Here is a 25,395-nt window from a genome sequence, read left to right as displayed (position 1 = left end):
TTTAGCGGAAGGGGGAGGCGGTGAGTCTCCCCGAACGCCCTTAGCTCTGGTTGGCGACCGCCAGGTGGCAGCGGGATCGAGTCTTTTCTCGCTGGCGGTCCCACGACATGCGATTATATGAGTTCCGAAAAGCGGGGTTATAGACGTTTGGGGTAGAGATCGTCAGTCGTCAGCCCCATACTTTTTCTGTTCCTACAAATTATAAGCCCAAAAAGAAGAATTATAAAAAGTACCTTTCAGTATGCTTGTCGCGACTACGACAGACTGTAATTTTATTAAAACGACAAAAGCACGTCATCTAATGTATCAATTTTTATAGCTTCTCAAAAAATCTCAAGTTATTTGGTCCAATTTTAAAAATAGTATTCTGTTTTAAAGAGTGTCCGATAACTTATGGACGGCAGTGTGCGTTTTTTGGATGTAGAATCATTTCAATGGCTACTCAGAATGAAAATATAAAAGCAAAAGCTTTCAGCTATCTTCAAAGCTCGAATTTGAACAGAAAACAACCTGATACCCTCTGAATCTCTCGACGCCTTTCGTTGATGAAAGCCAGGGACGAGATGCACCTTAAACTCAATTACGGAGGATCAACCGGTCCGTAAAGACGGGGCTGGCTTCATATCCGGAAAGATCCATGTGCGTGTTCGCGTATAAGCTTTCGAGTACGCTGGTAATCTGGTCCGAGAGATAGGGGGACGTCATCCTATCGTGCATCACGACGTGGCTGCATGCCCGAAGTAAGCCTATTAGCGCGTGGGCTTATTAGAGGATGCCATCTGACCCAAATTCCACGGTCCTATTGGCCGCAGGCGTAGAGACCCGCGGATACACTTGATACGAATTTATGATAACGCTTTGATGCTCAGCAAATAGATGCATTATAGGGTTGCATCCCTTTTTAGGTCCTACAAAAGAGCAGATTTAAATAAAATAATCATACGATACATTTGGATTATTCTAATTTTTTAATTTTACTGTCTTTCTGCTGTCTTTTCTAATGACGGATATAAACTTCAATCGTGATGTAAAATAAATAATTACTTAAATGGAACGACTTCCTTAACGGAAGCTATCAAGGTTCCCCGCGTTTATCAATGCGCATATTCCCGCGAGTGCAAGGACGCGATGCATTATGCGTGATGGAATTAACGCGTCGTCGCGGATGAGACTTTGTCTGATAAACCATTGACCGTCGACCCTTTGCCACCAAGTCCTCCTAGTATCTTGCGGTGATCGATAAAGCGGGCTTCGGTATCATGGCACAACAACGCGGTATTGGACGAACGTTCACGTATATCAAGACGAGTTTTGCCAGGCGGAATTCCGAGCGGAAACACCGGCTCGAACTCGTCGTGTCGGCGTTATTCGTTGCACCGTTAAGCCGAAAATGCGGCCGGGCTTTCGTTTCGCCACCTCGTTCGTCTCGATTCCAAGCGTACACGGAAAATTTGTTTCGTTCGTTTCATTTCATCGTCGGCCTGGCATTAATGTAAAAACGTTGTAGATTGAAAGCTGTTGTAACGATGCGTTTACCATCGTGTCCGAACGATAATTCCGTGTATTCAATGAAAATTTGCAAATTGAAACCATTTCTGTCCCTCGATATTTCCTCTGATGAACATTTTCTGTTAACAATTTTAAATGTTCAGAGAGTATATGAATCGCGGTAATTTCCCCTAAGCAATAGAATTAAAGCTGAAAGAGTGCTTTAAAGACGGGCTTGAAAGAACGCATTCCTGAAAAGCTTCGCGTTACAGGGTGCACGGTAACGACTAAGAAATTCTTTCGTCGTTCTTGAAACGAATCTCTTTCGTTGGCTTTGCGAGACACTCGGATTATCGGTAATAGTAAAAATGTCGGATTCGTCGAAAACGGAGCAATCCGACACTTTGTGCACCTACCTCATTTAAACGGAGACGTTGATCCTCGTTACGTGAAAAAATATTCCTCTGAAAAAAAAAAAAAAAAAGAAGGAAAAGTACTGTGATGAAGCTGGCTGTAACGAAGCTGTAAACGACGTTCGACGTGGTGAAATTCTGAATGAAAACAAATATAGCTTGTAATGGGAAATTATTAACAGAAGTTTGAATAACGATGTATTTTAGAAGACAAGTTGCCTTGTTAAGCTCGGTAATTTTCATGTTTTTTAATTTGACGAGAGGTTCCATAGAGGAAGAATTTTATACATAAATGGAACGAAGTAATTATTTTAGAAGAAGAAAAAGTCTGATTCTTCGTCCAGTGATTACTACGGTCATTATGTTCTCCTTCGTGCTATTAAGGAATTTCTTCTCTGTAAGGGATTTTAAAGTCAAATGACTGCCGTTCATAGAAGTTTCTTTGGCTGAGGCTTTGTTTTCAAGAAAGTCAGTTTCATGAGTTAAAAGTTTGCCTGTTACAATGGCAGTATTAAAGGTGTAACTTTCAAATAGGCTTTTCATCCTTAACTTTTTATTATTTTAACATTTATTCTAATGACTCTTGAATGACATTGTTATAGGAACGTGTAAAGAATATCCTTTTCTCCTTTTTTCCAGTATATTTCATTCTAATAAAATACTATTGTAACGATGTACACCTTTAACAATTGAACTGTATTTTATTTTACGTTTGATAAATTAATATTCAGGGACGGAAGGGTTAATGAGCGAAAGAACGCCTCGATTAACAAGTTTAATATTAAATCTCTTGTTCATTGTTTTTGTTACAGTCTCATTCATCGTGATACTAGACCAGAACCAGCAATAAGGTGTTCCACGTTGAGGGGAGCCACAAGATTGCCATCAGCACCGGATCATCGTAGCGAGGCTCGTCTCAGGACAGATCCAAAAGTGTTGGTCTTCGTGGAAACATTATACTCCATGCTAGGCAAGAATATTGCCGAGCTGCTCGTCTCTAATCGAATCAAGTAAGTACATATCGCTACGATTATGCTCTTCCGCGGCAGCGATAAGGAGGAAACGGGAAGATATCGAGGAGCATGATGGACGTAAATCCATAATCTGTTACGTAAAGATATATTACGTGATTTTCCTAAAGAGATTATGTGGTCGCTACGCTTAAGCCTTCTATTAATTCGAATCACTTCGTATGAAAAATTATACGTTCATTCCTAGTAATTAAAAAAATACAAAGGCGTTCGTTAATTGACCCAGACGATCGCGTTATCATTCGGTCACTAGAAATGAGGTCAAATGAGGCGACAAACTAGGCGGTCAACGTTTGAAGATAAAAATGAGACGTCTAATAAATCATAATCGTCGGGGTCGATTGTTATCGCCACGGGTTCTCAAAAGAAATGATTTATCGCGGGAGCTTTCCCCGGGGGTTGCTGAAAAAAAAAAATGCAAATAAAAGGTGGCTGAAATATTTCAACTGCTCCGTTTTCATCCCGAATGGCTCGTCGAATCTGGCAGTGAAATGTGAATCAACAAACAACGCATTGGTATCGTTTAAACTGATATCTCATTAAAAACAGCAGACTTTGTGGATCAACTTCGTACAAACAGATAAGCGTTCTAAAACGTGGAATGTTAGCAGTTTCGTGAAAACTAGGCCGTTCTCGTTTAGCTCCGAACGCGGTTGCTTCGAGTCGTTCCAGCTAATCGTGGTAGAACGGAAGTTGAGGAATCATGGGTTTAAATATTCTTGATTTTAATCAAGTCGAGTGTCTACGTTGAAGATCGCATGGCAAATTCTTTGCGTGATTGATATCTTGGAAACGAGAATTATATGGGATCAACATTGTAAAATGGAGAAAATATCTTGGGGAAAAGCTCGAGGAAAAGTCGAAAAGAAGGAATTTTTTTCATAGTAGGCAATATTGAACAGAGTAGAGGAACGAAAGATGAGAATATAGAGATATTTGTATTGTATCTCGAATCTTACAATCGCCTACTTCTTTATTCTATCTTAAATATTGAAATGTTAGAATGAAAAATTGAAAATTATAGCAGGGTTAAGATTAACCCTATATTTTTTAAATAATTCCAAAAAATTTGTTACTGATAAAATGTTGAAGAATAAACAGAAAAATCACAAAGTTAATTCCGCGAATCCACAAGAGAAACTTTTCCAGAACAATAAATATTGCTTAAAAGTTAGTTCTGTTAGCCCTTAGTGACGTGACAGATAAAACTCAGGGATTCCAACTTCGCAACCCTGAAAGGATTCCTGGGGAGGAAAAAAGGAAAATGCCTCTCCATTTACCCCCCCGATTTCAACCACTTTTTCATCGCTGAAAATTACTTTTGTTCAACGTACTGAATTTTAAGCGACACTCTCAACCCGCCTTAGTGGATCGACGAGGAAAAACGAATCTCTAAATCACCGAAGGTTTTAAATCTCGATCAGCTCGTGTGCGCAGCCAGGGAATACCTCTCTGGCCATAAAGAAGAATCGATCTATTAACGGTACACGCATATATCCATTAAAAGAAAGTCTTCGAAAAAGAGGCGTGACAGGGGTGGATTTAACGGCGAGAGAACCTTTCGAAACTCGATTCGAGCCGAATTAACGGACATCCCATCTCTTTCCATCTCTAAATAAAACCACTACTTCGATGCACGCTTGTTAATTAAAGACAGTAATATCGTTAGAATAAATTGTCGAGGTGTTAATCATCGCGGAGATAGATGTTGGACGAGATCAAAGCATCGCGTATTCCTACGGAGAATTCGAGCAAGTCTAAACCAATTCACCCGATTCTTGGATAATCGTGTAGCGTAATGACAGGCTAATGCAACCTGATGGCTAGCCAAGCCTCGGTGACTACCAGGAATTACTAAATGCACCGGCTCACCACGAATCTGGATAGAGCACTCTCTGAGTCGGGGTCATAGCTGGATAGAGACAACCATATAATCATTATTGCAAAATCAACACCCAGCGAGATATTTGCACGAAAGATTAATTAAAATAATTTTTCAGAAACTCTAAATTTTTATCTTTCCACTTTGGAAAGGGGCCTCGGCGAACCTTTAAGACCGAAAACCGGATTCATTGGTGGATAAAGTGGCGGAGAGAGAGTATGACAGAGATAGATAGGTGTGTATACAGCGGGTCGGTCTGTGTTTCATCAGGGTGGATCGTAACGCGAACCGGTGGCGTGACAAAGGGGTGTGTAAGTCGGTCGACGCGACAGAGACCTGTTCCCGCGTGTTTTGTGTGCACGCGGCAGGTTACGCGCGAGCGCTGCACCCAGTGCACCCGCCTACGTGTGCGTCTGTCATTCGATAATCGGAAAGCCAGCCCGGCACACCTGTACTAGTCTGGCAAACACGTAAGCCAGAGGCCGACAGAGGCCGTGGACGAGCCTCTCGTTTGCTTTATCCGCTGCAATTTCATAATCGATAATCGAGACCGGGACACGGGGGTGGCAGCGATGGCTACTCGTCGGACAACATCCAGCTGCGTTACGAGATACACCGGGAAATTTTGTTTTCAGTGATTGCCAACATATGCGAACGGCTGGGATGGGTGTGTTTGACTACTGTAAGTGATACGTTGGTCAAAGATCGTTGGATCTATTTCTTTTTTTTCGATGCGGTTTCAAAACACCGTTGGTCCAAATGGGATTTTATTTGTTTCTATTTGCAATCGAGGTGATAGGGAGAATGAATTTTTTATTTTTTAGTGAATCGGGAAATTATTTACAGTGGGTGATCGAATTATTAGAGCCACGATATGGAAAATGGGTTTTTCGTGTTTTTGCAGAAATAGGATTGTGATAATGATATGTAGAATAATGATAATATTATTGTATTAATATAGATATAAATAATATTATTATTATATTAATAATGATATAAATAATAATGATGTTAAATGTATTGTTTAAAGGGAAGGAATTAATATTATACATTATATCTAATATAGGTATAAATAATAATATTATTATATTGATATAAATAATAATAATCCTCCACTAGTAATACACAGAAAAATACTTATAAAAATAAACAAGTATATTTAAAAGATTATATTTACGTATGTATATTAGTATTTCGTAACGCCTTTCGATGCATTTTTAAGCAATTCATTTTGATTGCTTTATTTCTAGCCTGTACTTCAATTGACATTTATTACTAATAATAAATATTTCTACAAATTTTCGATGGGGTTGAGGTTCAAAGAATTTCCAGGCCAGTCAAGAACTTTCACTTTTTTCAACTATGTATCATAATTTTACAAGTATCGATACTTCATAAAAAAATAATAAAAACTCCGTTTAACTCGGTTTCCATTTAAGAATTAATGATATTTATATAAAATCGTCAATTTATGCGAGTGGCTCTAATAATTTGATCACCCAATGAAAATTGATTTTATTAAAATTCGCTTAACATTCGCTGTACAAACTTTCCGAACCAATGCCCCGGAACGTGCCGAAGGCAAGAACGTCGTAGAGATTTATCATTTATGCAATTCCTCTCTCGTTTAAACAGCCGTCTGTCCTGCGATATATTAAAAGTGTCGTAGACAGGCATGCACGCACTATTTCATCGACGTACACGAGGCAAGTCTGGCCGTTTCTTATCCGAAAACAATGTATCAGGTGATATCGATCGAGTCCATCCCCTTGTGCAAGTTGCCGCCCTACCTTTCGTTATTTTTTAGCCTGTCCCGGGTACTAATGCAGTCTGCACCATGACACTCGTTACTCGTGACATCGACATGGGGCGAGGGTGGCCGGGCAGAGGGTAAACGTTCCGTGCCACGTAGCCGGGGGTTGAAACACCGATCGACCCTCTGTTCCGCGTATATTTTTTTTTTTTCACCGCATGCACGTCGCCGTTTCATTCGCGCGTCTGGTCTCTTCAAATCTTTTTCTCTTCAGTCTACCCTTGTAGAAAAGGGTGATTCGTTCCTTATTCCTCGAAGAGTACTTAAACTTTGAAAGATAGAAAATTAAAGAAAATTTTAAGTACCAGGATGGACAATGCTAGAAATACACTGGACCTTCCCCCAATTACCACAAAGTTATTTAATTTAATTTAATTTTAATTTTAATAGACGGGATAAGTCCATTATATGCTTCTCAACCAGGTATCTATATTGTTTCCCATTGATTAAACGCCACGAATCTACGATCGCAGCTTTGAAAGATCTGTGATTTCCCAACGGCTCGTGCATTCCTCTCGATCTATCCCGACGAACGTCATTAACGAGGGTGGCGCTCGCGTTTCAACCCCTATAGAGGAGCGGGCAGGGTATAGCTTCATAAATACACGAGATTTCATACGTACTGCCTGCTCGTCCTGACGCTTGCCCCGGGACATGACGTACGAGCGACAGCCGCCGGACTTGGCGGATTTCCGTTTGAAATAAATATGTATCTGCCGGCACGGTTTCCGACGTGACTGCTCCAGCTAACCTATGCGAACGTGTTTCGGTATTTTTTTTTTTTTTTTCTCTGTCCTCTGCCTTTTTTTTTCACGTGGTCGCACGCGTGAAAAACAGGGAAATTATGAACGCTACCGGCCAGAGAATTATTGCATCGTTCTACGGTTGGACTGTTGCCAGGAAATCGAAGAACAGCCCGGCTAACGTTTCCCCGAATAATATTTACTAACAGGAAGCGAGATTCGTGGATGAGAGTTAAGAGGTTCCATGAAAATTCATTATCTAATGTAGATAAAATTTTAATATTTCAATAGTATGACTCACAAGCTACGAGCCCACTTCAAGCATGCATCAGCTACTCTCTAACGCGCTGTTCAATCACATGCCAATACTCTACAGCCGATATATTGTCAAACGAATGTACTGTTTATTATTGATCTGTTATCAGTATATCTGATAAGGTGACTATAATTTTTGTACTCATTTTATTTTGCATTATCATTTTTTTTTTTTTTTTTTGCTTTCTTTTTGATTTCTTTTTCTTTTTTACCAGCTTTGCACTAATCTGCAACAAATTTTTGAACAAATGACTGCATTATACAGTGAGAGGCAAAAGTAAGTAGACACTGTTCAAAATAGAATACCTCGGTTAAAATTGGATTAAATAACTTGAGGTATTTTCAGAAGCTATAAAAATTAATTCACTAGAATATGTATTTTACATATTTCAAACACGACACTGTTCAAAATAGAATACCTCGGTTAAAATTGGACTTAATAACTGAGGTTTTTTGAGAAGCTATAAAAATTAATTCACTAAAATATGTATTTTCATGGTTTTAAAAAATTACAATTTGTTGAAATCGTGAAAAAAGATAGTGAATGGTAATTTTTTAACTTTTTTATGTGAGTCTATAATGAAAACTTCATCAAGATCGATCAACGCATTTAAAAGTTACAAGTAATTAAAATATCCGAAAATCGCGACTTTTCATCTAAGAACGTGACTAATTCCGTTCTTAGATGAAAAGTCGCGATTCAACAAATTGTAATTTTTTAAAACGATGAAAATACATATTTTAATGAATAAATTTTGATAAATTCTCAAAAAACCTCAAGTTATTTTGAACAGTATCTACTCACTTTTGCCTCTCACTGTTCATCTATTCATAAAAAGGTCCATGCCCGTACATAGCAATAAATAAATAAACACCATTCTCCTTTTCTCATCGAGCGTTCTTTGGAGTGTTTCGAAGGCGTTTCATTCGAAGCATTCTCGTCGTACACTCGCGTGAATTTCGTCTGTGAAGTAGCGAAGCTCGTCGAATCGAGCCGAAGCGTTCGTTCGCTCGACGTTGCATACTAATTGTATGAAGGTGTTTCGAGAGGCGAACGATATTAGGGCTGACGGAAAACCGGAGGAACGGGGCTCGATTGGTTGCGCGAGTTTCGAAGGATTTCACGAACGAATGGCGAGGAATCGGGAACGTAATTGAGCATAGTGATGATTATTACGGTGCTCGGTCTTGTCGAGTGGATTCGATCAATTTCCTTCTCATCTGGCAAGAACAGATGGATCCCTTTCTTTTATCCATCCTCGATTGTTCCTCGATCGTGTATCAACTCGTGCAATAATCGTTCCCTCGAATTGCATCGGGTAACCCGTCGAATAGTGACAAAAACGCGGATAACCAGAGCCGTGACTTTTCCAGCTGTCCGAACCGATTGCCAGCTCGTCGAGATAATTAGGTGAAAACCACGGAGGGCATTTAGCCAACCCGTTGCTCTCGGAATTAGTTTAAAATACGGTCTCTAATTGGCAAGGGCGGGCCTCGATCTGCTCGACGTTCAGCCGTAATTTGTTTCGATCCTGATTAACCCGTCTCTGAATCCGTTTCTGGTTTCTGATTTAATCGACCACGGTATCGAGCCGAGGCAATAATTCGATTTACTTGGAAAAGTAAAAAAGTAGGGTGAGAAAATCAAAGAGAAATGGAAAATCAATTTCGTAAATTAGTTTTCATATTCGTTTCGTTTCGATAATATGCTTTCGAGCCGTTAATATTAATGCACTTTTAATGCTTCGATTATAATATACAATGTTCGTTAAAACAGTCATCGATTATGTATTACGCATTATCGAGTATTTGTTGAATTCATGTCTGAATTTTCATATCGTAAAATGTAGTAAAATATAAATTTGATGACTCTTGTTTAGAAGTTGGATATATCTACTAATTGGCAACTCTTCTTAAACACATTTCCTCGAATTCAATGGAGTTATCGCAAAACGACTTCCCAGTTCCAGAATTCGCACTATATCCTCTCACTTTGTAGGTGTAAAACTCGCGTCACCTTCTCTTGACTGAATTTCGCGACAGAAGGATGCCTCAGTCGTCTCGCGAGGCAAGACGGCTTAATTGTCTAGGCGTCTCGCGAAATTTACTCGCGGTTACGCGTACCCCGTTTCGCCGACGATCCTATGCAAGGAAATCGCGTAATTAATACGCCTGGAAAACGTCGCCCCACGAATCCAGCTTCCCTTCTGTACGTATGAAGCTCTATCCGTTCTCTAGAAACGCGGGAGACAGATAATTCCGAACTGCTTCCGGTTCTATTGTGCGCTTCGGTACTCTTTGAAGAGCTAATGGTGTCTCGTTGCACGAGGATGCCTCGATGCTTCTTGAAAATTCTTTATTTTTCTACCCTGACAATCTTTTTCCCTTTTATTCTCTGCGATCGTTTACTCGCTCGTTCGTGCTTCAACATTTTTTTAATAATTCAAGAATCTTATGTTATTTGAAAATTTTATGCATAAATATGTTGTAACAAAATTATTTACGCGCACAGATTTGATATTATTACTTGTAATATATCAATTTCATTTTGGTAAAAAAAAAAAAAGAAAATGTTATCTCTGGTGCGCTGAACCACAGGCTGACGTGAAAGTAAATCCAGAAATAAAATGACCATATTTCGTGGTAATGTTATAAATCTTGTCAGCGGCAAGCGCTAACAGGTTCCTTCTTCTTCTACTCTTTTTCTCCCCTGCCGGGAGGGGGAAAAACGTGGACAATTTGTTTCATAAATCATGGACAGAAGAATAATAAAAGAAAATGCAGATTCGTGGGTGGTCGTAATAAAAGAGGAACAAGTAGAGCGGAATTTCGAAGGGAAGGACCAACGGCGTGCTCGAAAATAATTGTTCTACCGCGAGACGGGCCATTTTAAAGGATTTTTCGCTCGTAAAATGCCGCTGAAAACGGGCTCTCGTATAGCCGACGGTATCGCGAAACAAAAGAGTAACGCGAGGCAGGAGGTGCTCCGTAAAATTCTGCTTCCGTTTTAACGGGTTGCTCGTCTTATCTGGCAGATTAGAAACTTATTCTCTTCGTGAATATCTAATTTAAAAAGAAGACTGTAAATATCTAATTAGGGGAGATCGGGTATGGTTGTCACATTTCTTTCTTTTTCTTTTTTACGGATTATATTTTGCAGGGTAGTTCATTCAGACATAGTTTAATATAAATTAGGTACGACTAAGTTTATAAAAAAAATTAGTTTTATGAATATTATCAGTAAGATTGTGAGTTAATTCACATTATCTATAGTAATTATTTGGTGACAATTTACCCCGAGCTTGGGTTGGTTGTCACGCATTTAAATAGCCAAATTTATCAAGAAATCTATTATATTTAAAGTTTCATTTTAAAATTCGAGCACAAAATAATAATGAAACCAAGAAACTATACAGTCTTGAACACAAAATTAAACTTACGATTGGAAATATTAAAAAAAAAAATTTTTAATGTAATTCTTTGTATTAATCATGAATCCTAAACAATATTAAATATAAAATTAAATTTTTAAATATTTATAATAAAATTAAGAATTCTAAATCATTGAGAATGAATTGAAAGTAGTTGTAGCAAACTTATCAATTATTGAAGATCAATAAGTCAGCAGTCTTATCGTTAATCAGAATCATCTGAATCGCAGTGATGACAAATACCTATACATCGGTAATCCTAGCGAATACATGTTACAAATAACCCCAAATGTTCTGTGACAACTTGATCCGCACAGTTAAATAGTTTAAAATACAAAAGGATCATCAGAATAAGTTAAATAAAACTCTAAACTATCGGATTTTAAAGTCGTCATAGTCGATACTGAGAAACCAATATATTTATCAAATAGAAAAGGTATTGCAAAAATTTACTTCAAGTATATCAAAACTAACAATGACCTGTCCTGTCTTAATACTAATCTACAACGAACTGAGCGATCGCGGGGGAATGGCGACATGGATGATGAGTTGTAGGCATTAGTGGAGGGGAAGAGAGGATTTCGTCTCCCCGAATGCCCTTAGTTTGGGCCGGGGATCGCTAGGTGGCGAGTGAGATGATCGGTGACAGTGTTCTCGCAAGCGGTCGCCCGGCAATGCATTTCCAATATATAGAAGTTCCGAATTGCGGTATGATAGGTGTCTGGGGCAGGGATCGTCTGTTGTCAGCCCTACTGACGAGTCTGACAGAAAATCCCGAGACGAAACAGAGTACATTTCTATTGTTTAGTTTCTTTTATATAACAATTGTGACAACCAACCCGTGTAACAACTACACCCAGTCTCCCCTACCAATTATCGTATCACGGAATATTAATGATATCCCTGTTGCGTTTTAACATTGAAGCAACAAAGTTCCAAGAGTACTCCAGTTAAATCCACCGTATCCTGCTAAAACATGGTGATCGTGGAACAGTATCCCGAGCAACGAGCTCTAACGACGAGATAGATGAAGCAAAACACGGTACAATTTATCACCGTACATCAGCGTATCATAGTTGAACGGGTTAGAGCTGAGCGAATGAAAGACAGTGAGGATAGGATCTCGTTCAGTGATTAAAGTGCTAGCTTCGAGCACAATAGCCCAAAGAAACTAACCGAACCGCTTCCCGTTCCCCCGTAGACAGTACGATTCGCAAAGAAATTACCAGGGAGAAGCATCGAAATTAAACATTGTAATCCTCTTCTCCGTCGTATGATCCTCGCGGGATGATCGTTGCTGATCCACAAAGTCATCGCGTACCGTTCGATCTAGCTTTCCGTGCGTGTGTGTTCAACTGAAGACGGCGCGGTCGTCGATCGAGTTCTGAAAGCCCATTTGCAACGAAGAGGAACCGGAAGGAAGGAAGGAAGGAAGGAAGTCTCGCGAGAACGGAAAGGCAAGCGTGTAAAGGGGATCAAGGCGATGGGAAGCTGGAGAAATTCATAAAGCCGTTCTAAAGCCGCTACGATGGAACGTCAGTCAGTGACCTTTTCGCATCGAAACGATCCGCCCGGCCGCCTTCGCCTCGAGAGGATTCCGCTTCGAGTTCGTTTGCTGGCGGACGATGGCGCGTCTACCGGTTCAAAGCTATCCCCTTTACCCTCTCCGTCGACCATCCACCTTGGAATATTATCCTCTTTTTGTCCGGCTATCCTGCCTCGACCCGCGACCTCGTCACTTCCCACTGGCCCTCTTATCGAGCCTCCGTTCAATGGTCGGACAGAACTCACCCCCACGACCGCGTCTCGCCAAGATCCATCGCTCTTTGTCTTTGACTAAAGACCAGCCAGCTCGGTCGCGGCAGTCGAGATAACACCGATTGTTCGTAGCAACAATCGACGAGAATATAAATCGAACGGGGGTGTCCGGTCCGCTGGAGACGCTGCAGCGTTTTGGATCGCGCGACTCGGATTGTCGGAGCGACGCGACGGGGCTGGATCGAAAACGGGGATTAAAGCTCGCGGTACGGCTTTGTCCAGCTTAAAGAAGTACAGATGTTAGCTTTGGATAAGGGAAAGCTCCTTTGTTACCTTGTACATTGATTTAGGGAACAAAGGGGATGTGTAGTTTAGGGAGAGGATATTTCATCCCTTCACACGTTAATGTGATTAATTTTTTATATTTTATCGATTTTTCTATCTTTTTTTTCAGTTAATTATTCGAATAATTAACCCCTTCGCCGATGATTTTTTCGATAATTGCGTCTGACACAAATAAAGAAAAATAAAATATCATGCATACATAGCATTCAACGAGCCTTGACTGAGCAAATTATAATTAGAATTAAATTCAAAATTCAATCATACTATAAATACCAATTAAATTTAACACATTTGAACTGTAAATTGCGTCACAAGTACGATGTTGTAGGGCAACGGGTTAAATACTTGAAAACATTAATTATGACTAATGAAATGATTTTCAATGTAGATCCCCAACGAGATTAACCACTAGCATAAGAAAATAAAGAAAAATGAAATATCATGCATACATAGCATTCAACGATCCTTGATTGAGCAAATTATAATTATAATTAAATTCAAAATTCAATCATACTATAAATACCAATCAAATTTAGCACATTTGAACTGTAAATTGCATCACGAGTATGATACGATGTTGTAGGGCAACGGGTTAAATACTTGAAAACATTAATTATGACTAATGAAATGATTTTCAATGTAGAACCCCATCGAGATTAACCACTGGCATAAGACTTTTAATACTCTTTATTCCTCATAAATTCGCAAAAAATCTTGCTTGATAGAAGTTGAAGTTTCGTTTACGAGTGCTTCCTAAATCAATCTCCGCTACCAGTTCGCCGTAAAATCAACGAATGTACGTTTTACCACGAGATAAAGTCGGGGGAAGCAATTCGGCGCGGCAACATCGAACGACTACTTTTCTGCGAATAACTTTCCCCCCCTAGCCAGAATCGCGTTTCCCTCGAGCTTCGAAATTTATTCCAACGTTATCAGCTTTAAGCTTCAATTGCAAGGTCAATTGGTGTCTTAAAAGCAGCCCGTCTTCGTTCGAGCGTTTACGATCAAACTTCAGAGCCGGCTGAAAGTACTTTCCAAGATTTTCTTTCTAACCTTTCCCGTCCACGTTATTTGGACATATTGAAATTACGGTTCAGCTTGGATCCGAATAACAAATTAACGAGCTTTCAGCTAGGTTTGTGTTTCAAATTTTTACAGACGTCTTTCCTTCGAACGAGCCACGCTAAGACGCGATGAGAGACGAAGAGAGCGTCATTATTTCCACGACGTGGAAAGGTTTACGACTGTCCATCAAGATCTCGAATTGCCTCCGGCCCAAACTTTCCGTGGAAGGAACTTTTGCAGGAATACATAATTTCGCTCTGCAAAATGTCTAGTCGTAAGCGCCTAGCCAAATTTAGTACATCCTGACAGCCTTTTTTCGTTTTATAAATTGTTTACTGCACGAGTCGTTCATCTTGCGTGTTAAATAAAAGACGAATAATTGATGTATTATTTGCAAGGAGAAAAGTGCTCGAAATTCGAAGCGATTTTGTTAAATTAAACTTCATTGATATGACAAACGTGTTTGTTAGAAAATGAAATTTCGTAAGAAGAACGCGGAAAATTTACTCTTCGAGAGCACAATAGTCGCAGTAATTCCTACTAACGTTAATTTAAGAGCGATATTTCAATTCTTAGGTGACGCGAAGAAATTACTTTCCCCGTTGAAGCTGGGTTAGATGGAAATTAAGTTTCACGCAAGTGGAAGGTAAACGCGAACGAATTTGCTTCCCTGTACTTCGTTTCTTCTTCTCCTTTATTTCCCAACCTTCTTCATCGTCATCGTCGTACGCTTCTATATTTTCCACCTCTCCGAGGATCTTCTCGTACAGGATACTGCGAACGCTCCGGACTGAAGCATTTACGAAAATCAGTGTCGACGTTATCGTACCCTCTTACTCAGCAGTTTTCCGGCCGATCTCGCAGCGGGACACGAGCTGAGATATTAACTGATATCCTCGCTCCCCGAGCCATCCATGGAATTTTATTTTTCCGTCGGAGCAAACTACTTTTCCTGTTTAAAAGTATTTCAGTTTAGCTAGCGGTGATACCGCTTCCGTCCGCCGGCTCCTGTGTTCCCATCCTATTCTTCATACCTTTCATAAACCGGCAAGAAATGATGGCAATGAGATTAAAATGGAATATTTTCAGGAGGAGGTACAGTTGAAAAATTATTCGCAATATTTTTACAATATTTCAACGCCGTAATAAAATATTAACATTGAAACTTAACAATATTTATTTATTTAATTATGAAAACTCTTAACACTTTTTCGGTGAAAGTAGTATAACCACATAATTATGCTCCACTTCCAACGCACAACCCTCTCAGTTCACGCTTCAATAAAAATTTTAATAACTGCTCTAATTACCAGTAGTGCTCCAAGTTGTTACCCTAAAAGAAGCCGAGTAAATTAAACTAATTTGAAGTAATGAGAAAAAAAAGGAGCGTGTGTCTATTCTCGTCGCTGGTCGGTTCACATTCTTCCGAAACATTCGATCCTCCCGCCAGTCGACAATTCCCATTCAGTCGCGAATGTACTCGAATCCTCTGGCACACCCTCGAAAAGCAACCCTCTTCAAAGGTTCGATCAGCGGTAGGGAGGATGGTCGGGAGAGAACAGGATAATAAGGTCTCGTTGCGATCACATTCCGGAACAAGAGGGTGGTTTCAACCCTGACCATTCACCGACACATTTAACAGCTCCGTTGGAGTAATTACTCGGTGTGCTCGCGCGGCCGCGCAGTGTTATACAAGACCGGTCGTTGTTCGACTCGCTGTTTTTCTTCCTTCTAGGTTCGGACAGAGAGGGAGAAAAAATAACGCCGTAGTTGGGGAAACGAACCTTCAGCCGGGTCCAAAGACACACGGCGACCCTTGCGAAACGAGAAACGTGCATGTTCGGAATTTTTCCACGTTCCGTGTTTTTTCTTCCCTTTCGTTCTCCCTTTCCCTCTGCCGGATACGGTTTCGACAAGGGTTCGGATATTTTCATGGTTTAGCTTGGAATTACATTTCCAGTCTGCACTCCCGACGAGAAAATCGCGCTTCGTCGATGGAGACGGCCATCGAATTCACAATATTCCCAGTGACGTTGTTGACGCGTGTGTTTTTCAAAGGGAATAACGTGTGCTTAGGAAAATTGGTGTTTCTGAAAATCCCAGAACGCTGCAAGTTATTCAATATCCCGCGATGAAAGTTTCCTCTTTTCCCGGGGAACTTTCCAACAAATGCAATAACGTTGTTCGATCAAGAAATGACGGTTAACGCCGCCACCCTGAAAACTGCCATAATAATCTGAATATGGAACGCGAGACGTTCGTATGGTGCTGTTCCATTATCATAATTGAGGGGAGGTGATCGAAATTCCCGTGATGTAAAATAGAATGAAATTTTACTTGAATCTAAAGAACAGTACTGTAACGGCGCCCAAACTATACATTCAAATTTCGCGCCTTATGCAATGCGATGGTATAGTCCCAGGGAGTGCTGGGAGATGGGAAATGATGGCGTTTCGTCTCGGGAACCGTCCACTAGAACTCGTCAGTGGGGCTGACAACAGACGATCCCTGCTCCAGACAGATCATTGTATAAAGGAGCCTTGTGGGGTTTATAACCCGCTCTGCAGTTCCCAAGTTTGCACTTATACTGGCGGTGTTTAAGGGCGCGATTGCGCTATTAGATCCACCTCCCAGCAACCACCTCCCAACCAAGTGGCGCCGGGTAGGTCATCAGCCGGTACGGAAGGCCCAACACTAGACTCATTGTCGGCGTGTAAGGAATTTTGGTCTAGGACGCTTCTACTTTAACAAACTAAGCTGAGTGGGTTAGCAACTACACCCATCAGGCGCTTCACGCTGGTGCCCGAACCACACCACGAGGAGGAGAGATTGGCACATGACACCGCTGGGGCTGGCTGCAAGGTCCCGAACGGCACCTTTGCGATCCCCCTGCCCCAGACACCCATTATACCGCAATTCGGGACTTCTATATAGAGTATTGCCTCGAAATAAGCAACTCGCTCGGGACCGAACAGTTGCTTATTACGAAGCAGGTATGCTATTCGGCTTGACGAATGACAGACCAAGATACGTCACTCGTAGAAACGAGTGAGAGATCCGAGGTAGCGGCAAACGGAGCTCTCACTCATTTCTAGGACCTCTCATTTTGCGGGCCACTTATAACAAAGAAGAGGGGATAGCTAATTGCTTATTTCGAAGCAGAGACACTTGCTTATTTCGAAGCAATACTGTATTTGGACTGCATGCCGGGCGACCGCTAGCGAGAACGCTGATCACCGATCATCTCGCCGCCACCTAGCGGTCCCCGGCCCGAACTAAAGGCGTCCGGGGAGACGAAACCCTCTCTCCCCTTCACTTAAACGCCTAGAATCTCGTCACTCACATCGACCGATCGGAGAATTAAGAATTAAATAAAGAATTGAGATTTTACAGTACGGAAACATTCTTGGATCGTACGAACAATTTGCCCAAGTGAAACGTGCCTATCTTTGTATCCATTGCGCGATGCGAACAGTTACCATCAACACTATATTCGATGGTTTCTATTTGACCACGTGTGACCGAATACGAGATTCGCATCCGAGAAGCCGGTGGTGGTTTCTGAATAAATCACCGAGATTCGACAGGGAGCATCGTTGCCGGAGCCGGGTGTTGCGCATTCGAAGGACGTCGCAAGTTTCTCTACATTTCCGCCACCGCTTGGACCAGGCTAGCTGTGCTATGCTTATCGAAAAGCTGTCGAGTGTAACATGATCGGGAAAACAAAGTTAGCAAAGAGGAGGGTGGGTCGCGAGGGAAAAGCTTGCCAGAGGGTGAGCTATGCTTGGAAAGTAAACGAAAGAAAAGTCCAGAGGGATCCACGTGTCCTGTGACCTCTGGCAGAGGGTTGTCTTTCCGATTAAGGTCGAGGAAGATGTCCTTTCAGCTCCTAAGAATATTGAATCGATTCGTTCGAATCGTTCAATTGAGTAACGAGCTGGTTCGCGTCGAATAAACAAATTGGAGAATTGAAATGGAATAGAATCCCGTAAAATGTTCAGAGTATATTCTGGTTCACCATTTGCATCCTTCTTCCATTCTAATTGCGAAGCAACAAGCCCCGCGTTTATCTATCGTCCTCTGCAAAGTTCGTTCTAGATTCGACTACGGTTTCGCAAATTTCCCAGATACTCACCGTCGAAATTGCCGTTCCCTGAATATTACAGATACACAAATGTCTAGTGGAGAGAGGGGCGGGACGCGGGATACGAAGCAGCGGAACCCCTTGGTCGGGACCCACTGTATCTTCCCGGGGGATGGCGGAATTTTACTTCATGAATAATTCCCGGTGTCCCTTCGTGCATTCGTTTCCGTGAACAGCCGGAATGCGTTTCAGAAATCTAGAGGAGCCGGCTACAGGTACCCAGAGGCGCGGCGTCGCGTCCATCATCCATTTCGTTTCTAGCCGTTTCCTCATCGAAATTCGCGCTGCGTAGGTAGCCTCCCGAACGGGACCACCGGGGTGCAAATGGGCTTTAAGAGGGTTTATATACATCTTCGAGCGGGTGAAACATTGACGCGCTATTGCATCCCTGCTGGGAATCGGTGTGAAGAGACCCCGAGAATTTGCATCGTGTTTTACTTCCTGCTTTGTTGCTTTCTACCGATGGGAGTTGGTGTCAATTTGTAACAGCTGTATACTTTTGGGAGAATCTTCTGGGTCTCGTTACGTGCATTCAATTAAGTGAAATTTTTGTTAATAAACAAACGTAGAGTTTATAATAAATTCAGTTTAAATACTCCACGGAATTGGATGGTTTCTCTCAATTACGAGGTCCTGGAGTTGTTGGAATTTTAAAAATGTACCTCAAGATAGAGTCCTTTCAGTCGCGATGATCATTGAAAGAGATTTCCCTAGCCACGCGTGAATGTTTCAAAAAATACGAGGAACGTAGAGGGACAGTAAAGCGGTTAAGTTCATCGGGAATTAAATAAGAATGTAAATGTAACTGGGAATTTCTCTCTCCCGTAATACACATGAACGCACCTACCCTTTCTCACGAAGCTAAATAGATTCTTTTCAAACAAAGGCTGAAAAAAAGCACGGGTAGTTTTTTCAAAGGTATGCAAATGTAAAAGAACCCTTACGTACGTAATGTGAAGTTAACGGGGCCTCAAGATGTGTACGTTTCAATTTCACTTAACAAAGGAGAGCTTTCAATTTTTCAGCAATTTCGTTTCAATTACAGTACACTGATAATTTGAAATAAATTCAAATTAATTTTTTTCCACGAAATTTATATTCCCTTTACAGATTTTTTTTCAACTGAGTACTGCAACAATTTTTTATGTTCTTGTGGAAAAAAACGCAACGGATGCGCGGTTTTTTACATCTACGAAATTAAAAATTTTAAATATTAATGCTTCAGTGGCTGTTCGCGATTCCGGTTACCTACGCAAAGGATAAAATTTATAAATTTCTTTTTTCAATGAATTTGAATTTCTCTGAAATTTTATATTTTTCAACCCTCTGTCGAAGCTGGAAATCAGTCTTCCCTCTATTTTCGAATTTTCCAAATTCCAATTAGTACCTAGCTGTCGTACTTAACCAGGAATCTGTCACCAGTTCAATGCAACCTATTCGTGGGATGCTGTTGGTGAAATCCACTTGGAGCAATCCCTAATCCAATCGTCATTTTCGGCAAGCGCCTCTGTTTGTTAACCACCGCTTGTCAAGCAACACAGACCATCATTAACTGGCCAAGGTGGTCCCCTTATCGATCAACGTTATCGTAGCTTGTTTAGCGGTTATCGAGGCCGATGCAAATCACGTAGGGCAAGCAACGGAGAATCGTTTCGAATCCCGAGACGTGCGCTAATCGATCGACGTTCTATTCGAACGTAACGCAGGAAGATCCTGCCAGGGGAAATAGGGTCGTCCGTTTCGATAAAGAGCGGGAAATTAATTTCCTCGATTAATCAATTCCATTAAATTTCAAAACGTTTGATTGTTACAAAAATTAAGTTGTATCTGTTATCGTCTAGACGCTATGAATTGATAATGCAATCGTCGCGACGCTCCGTGCATTAGAAATAAAAAATTATATAACGAAGAACGTTTTACTTAACATTCAATGCTGGGTATAACGTCTGGCAATTGAGACTCGAAATGGTACGGGCGATGGCCAATTTGGTACCCTGAAGAACAATAACTTATTATAATCGTGTTGTAAAATGTTCCTCTGCAGACTATTATGTCTTCTCTTCATCCAACTTTTTTGACTTACAAATTGAAAATAAATTAGCAGACATCAATGCGGTGATTCTTTGGAATTTTGAAATTTCCAATTACATTTCCACGATGCAATTAATAAGCTTTTGTAAATGAAATTTGTTTCATTAAACGGGCAATTATCCGATTGGAAAACATGAGATACAATGATGAAAAGGATGGCTTCTTGTAAAATAGAAATAACGCGAATATCGACAGCACGGAAGAGGAACCGAGCGGACAGATATAAATAATACATGATCAGACAATAAATCGGATGTTCGTTCTATGAACAACAAATTAATCGCAGCAATTAGTTTATCACGTAAATAAAACCCTGTGCACGTATGCGAGCGCCAATATCCATCCGGTGTATTGCAATTCAAATTACGGGTTATTGCAAAATATCGCAGACGAACATTTCAATTGCATACATTGTTTAACGTGCGAGTGATTTTGATCCCATCTTTCATGAAAAAATTATTGTGATATTCGATGAAATTTTGTTAACGTGTTTCCAATTTATTAAAATCATATAACATTTGCTAAGCAATTGATGGTCAACTTTCCCAAAATTATATATTTTAATTTGACGAAAATTACCTGCGATTCGAAATCGAAATTCGAATTATCCAAATTATTGGAAATTTTATAAGCTCAGTTCAAAGCATTTCCGGATCTAAAGGAGTTAGGACGAAAGATGAAGAAAAATGGCTGATCGCGTAAATTTGCTCGTCCCAATTGCACTCGAAAACGCACAGTTATCGATTAGCTGTCCCCGGTCATCGGTTCCAGCCATTTCTCATAACGTGACCTCGCAGTCGCGTTACGTGATTCGCATCATCGTCGATAAACGCGGCAACCAGCTTCGGTATATATTGACAGAACGATATAACGTCGTGCGAGCCGAAGACTTTGGCGGACCTTGGCCGATTAATGGAATGGCAAACTGTTAGAGGAATTGGTAAACTTCGAAGTCAGTCTAACGTGCTCGTGGACGTTGGCGAACCTTGCTTCTCGTGCATGAGAACTTTCTCGTTGTTGTTGTTGTTGTTGACGATTAGGTGAGAATAGCCCCTTTAGAGACTGCAAACAGTTCTAAGCTGTTGAACAGGAGCGAAGAAAAGGGGTTTGTCTGCCTGAAACGATTATTAAACGCTCGTTATTCCAATTAACAGATTTTACAAGAAAATTTCATATGAAATTTTTGTAATATTTTATTATCATTTGATATTTGAATTAATAAAATTTTTAGAAAGATTTTTATACTAACCGTAAAAAATTTTTTTAAATAAAACAATTATTTTTCCTTGTTTTGGATGATAAAGTTAGAAGTTAAAGTTGAAATTTTATGTTTAATACGAGTTGTTTTATCACTACGAGAGAGGGTTGAATTTTCCTGGTTATTTTTTTAGAATTCAATATCGTCGGGTCACGTGTAACGAGCGAAACAAACTTTCAGCTGAAACAGAGCAGGAGAAAAGTAGAAAATGAGGAAAAAAGATTCTCTGTGAAAATTCTAAATCTTCCACAAAGTTCTTTTCGTGCGTAGCTTTATAGTCAGGATTCTCATTTTAATCTTTCTACCATGAAGCCCCCATTTTTTCCCGTGTCTAGCTGGGACAAAGGGACCCGGTGCAGAGGAAAAAGAGGCTAAGAGAATCCGAAAGCATAAGCGAGTGGCTTTATCGGCTTCTCCTTGGTCGTTTATTCCGAAGGAAAAAATACACGCTCATCCTGCGGACTTAGTCAGTGTTGTGACGCGAGTACGCAGAGGAAACGAATATTCCCTGGACAGCTTTTTACCCTGTACGTTTCCCGAGAAATTACGCTGGACGCTGGAATAATTAAAGATGACTATCTGCTCGGCTGTGGATCCTTTCAGCGTTTCCTAGCACACTCTGCTCGTGATGCAAAACATTCATAAAAATCCGTGTCATTCTTCGTTATTAATCTTCTAGAACCGGATGATACGTTTTAGACCCTGTCTAGATAGACAAAAACTGGACGGCTCGATGGATAAAAACTTTGCACAGAATTTATCTACTCTCTATGAAATACTAATAAAAGCTGTATTTTCTTAGGAAGACGAATGTTTTGAATTCGAAGAATTAAAATTAAAATGACACTGGTCGTTCCAAAGCTCGTCGACCTATTTCACTCATTCCTCCCTGAAAATGCGGCAAAGTATGATCGGTAGGCTAGCAGGTAGAGTAGGATTAAACTGTAATGCAACCTAGTTTCCGAACAAAAATTCTCTTATCAAGACTAAACGCCACCATTTAACAATAGTCGTTTTTCCACGACTGTTGCTTTTCACGATGTTCCCTCTTTGTGTCATTGACAAGCCTGCAGTCACGCAATGCACGCGCGTCCACCTCTTAATAAACCGATCCAAAAACACAATCGCCTATCTCATTTGGATGGAATCTAATTCAAAAAGATCGGCCAGGATGATGCGCATTGTACTCGCGTAGGAGACTCTCGCATTCGTATTCGCTTATTGTCGAGATGCTCGCGAATTCCACGCGACCGGCACTCGTATATTTTATTCTTTTGTGCGGGAAAGGATGAACGAGACGGGAATAAAACGACTCACGCATGGCTTCACCAACCATTTTCCGCTAATCTTGTGTCTTCTTCGCGATTTATGTCGCGATGAAGATCCAATTATAAACGGATCCTATCTTAACTCGGAAAGAAGAGGATGCGAGCGGAAACGATGTTTACGATTCCATCGACGATTCCTATTTAGCATTCACTGCTCCGAGAAATTATGCTGAATTTCGTTTATTAACACTAGATTGCCGGAGTGAGTCAATTTGACTCATTTATGATTTTATTGTTATATATATAGAAAAACTTAAATCATTTTTTTTAAACATATGTTGGTTTTTAAGAGAATTATGGAATGTATACAAATATTCGTTCCTTCCCCTCCCAACTCTTCAGTTCCAAAAATCCATATGTGCTATACCTATTTTGACGGATGTAAGTTGAATTGACTGATTAAATATTTTTAAAGTTGGTCGTTTTAGACACATGTAATTTATTTCTTGTGGATAGAAATTTTTGGTAAACAATCTGATGCGAGAGTTTTTATGTTCATACTTGTCAATTTACTAGTTAGAAATCTAGTGCAAACTTGCACATTCAATATTTGGTTCAACGGTTCAACGGTTGAATCGTCAAGTTCAAGTATCATGCAAAAGAAACAGAACTAAGGGGGTCTGTGCTAAATGTATTTTAAAAACAGAATATACATAATGAAAAATTTTCTAATATTATTAAAAAATTAAAAAGGAAATTAAAGAAAAATTTTAAATAAAATTAACTTGAATTGTATATATAAAAATTGTTTTGAATAAAGTTTCTTTAAAATAAAATTTTATTCTTTTTTTTAAATTTCAGTTTTAATGTTTGAGCTAAATTAACTCATTTCAAGCAAAATAGGTATATACCCAACATTCGACAATCTAGTGTTAATATCCGCGGAAAGAATCGTCTCTCTTTAGAATTAAAATTCATTAAAAACACTAATCGGGTTATCGAGGAAAATTTAATCACTCTCATAACATATACCTAATTTTATTTGAATTTGCCATCGTGTCGAATGCTGACGGATAGATTTCTCCTGATAGCACGAAACACAGAATTCTAAATGAATCTTTCGCAAATTTTCTACGTGAAAGCTTTTAAAAGGGTCGGACATTTTATTCCCGGTAGCACGGCTCAGTTGAACTGGACCGTATTTTCTTATTCCTCCGCTCATCTCGCGCCATTCTTCTTCATTCCGCTCTAGGCTGTTTGCTCTTCCTGCAAATCCTCTTGACGAGGACTTCGCTCGTTTTACCGTCTGGCTCGTTCCTCGAACCTCCTTCGCCGCTAGGACATCGCCGAGCAGAATAAGTCCTCCGCAGAACGTTGAGAATAAATCCTGTTTGTCCACCTTGGCTTCGAGCGTTGTTTCCCAAAGATTGGATGCTTTTCCGATTCGTGGTTCCTCGGAGTTTGTCTTTTCCCTGTGATTCGTAGTTCGAAAACTTAAGTAACAGCTAACAAGTCATATTATATTAAATAGCTGTAAATCGTATTATATTAAATTGCTAATTAAATTCACGGCTCTCACGTTTCCTTCATTTATTATTTATTGAAATTTCATTTAGAAATAATGTGCGATAGCGAGTGAAATTTGATATTCAAATAAATACACCCTATTGGCCTCGTTTTGTTTCGCACATATTTTTACATCTCGTAAACACTTCACTTTACATTTCTACCCTATCTTAACATATCCTGCGTTTATTTCAAACTTTCTCTTTTTCCTTCTCGTTGTTTCTACGAATATTTCTCTTTTCTTTTGCACCAACCTCAACCTTACACCCTCGTCGCATCTCTCATGCCGTTTCTTTCTATTTCTCTCGAGTTTTTTTGCTTTCACCCTTGTTTCTTCTGTCTGCCTCTCGCGCGTAGTTTCCTCGTATCTTTCCATCTTACTTCTTCTGGCACGCTTTCTTTAACCCTCTATCCTCTTCCTTGTCTATCGTTTTCTTTCTCGACTATTGTTACTCTCGCTCTCCTCCTCGCTATCGCTTCAACCCTCTCCAGGCTATACAGAGAACGACAATAGCGAGAAGATATCGCTCCGCGAACCGAGCACTTCGGTTCACTTTTTATATTTTCCTCTGCCACTCTGAATTCGCGAGCTTCGCAGCCGGAAAATCGTGGCGCAACGCGATCAGCGGTTGGAAAATGTGTCGGAACTGTTTTCTCGGTTCGATCGTCAAAAATGTTTCGATGTTAGAACGTAGGTAACTCGTGAAAATAGTATTGCAACTGTTCAAAAATCTATTGTTAACTCGTTGACTGCTATAGAGTTCGTTCGTGATCGTTGTCTTAA

The 25,395-nt window shown here is 40.3% G+C and overlaps 1 protein-coding gene across 3 annotated transcripts in view; it reads left to right on the top strand.

The window, feature by feature from the left end:
• Positions 1 to 25,395, top strand: part of sfl (N-deacetylase and N-sulfotransferase sfl) — a 241,618-nt gene that overhangs the window by 194,483 nt on the left and 21,740 nt on the right. For all 3 annotated transcript variants that reach the window (XM_034327844.2, XM_034327843.2, XM_034327842.2), the window contains one exon: positions 2,714 to 2,911. In XM_034327844.2, coding sequence (XP_034183735.1) covers positions 2,714 to 2,911 — 198 coding nt within the window. The remainder of the gene's footprint in view (positions 1 to 2,713; positions 2,912 to 25,395) is intronic.

The sequence above is a fragment of the Osmia lignaria genome, chromosome 2 (genome assembly GCF_051020975.1).
Source record: "Osmia lignaria lignaria isolate PbOS001 chromosome 2, iyOsmLign1, whole genome shotgun sequence".
Taxonomy (NCBI): domain Eukaryota; kingdom Metazoa; phylum Arthropoda; class Insecta; order Hymenoptera; family Megachilidae; genus Osmia; species Osmia lignaria.
Note: the sequence above shows the minus strand (reverse complement) of the source record. Positions and strands in the feature narration are given on the sequence as shown.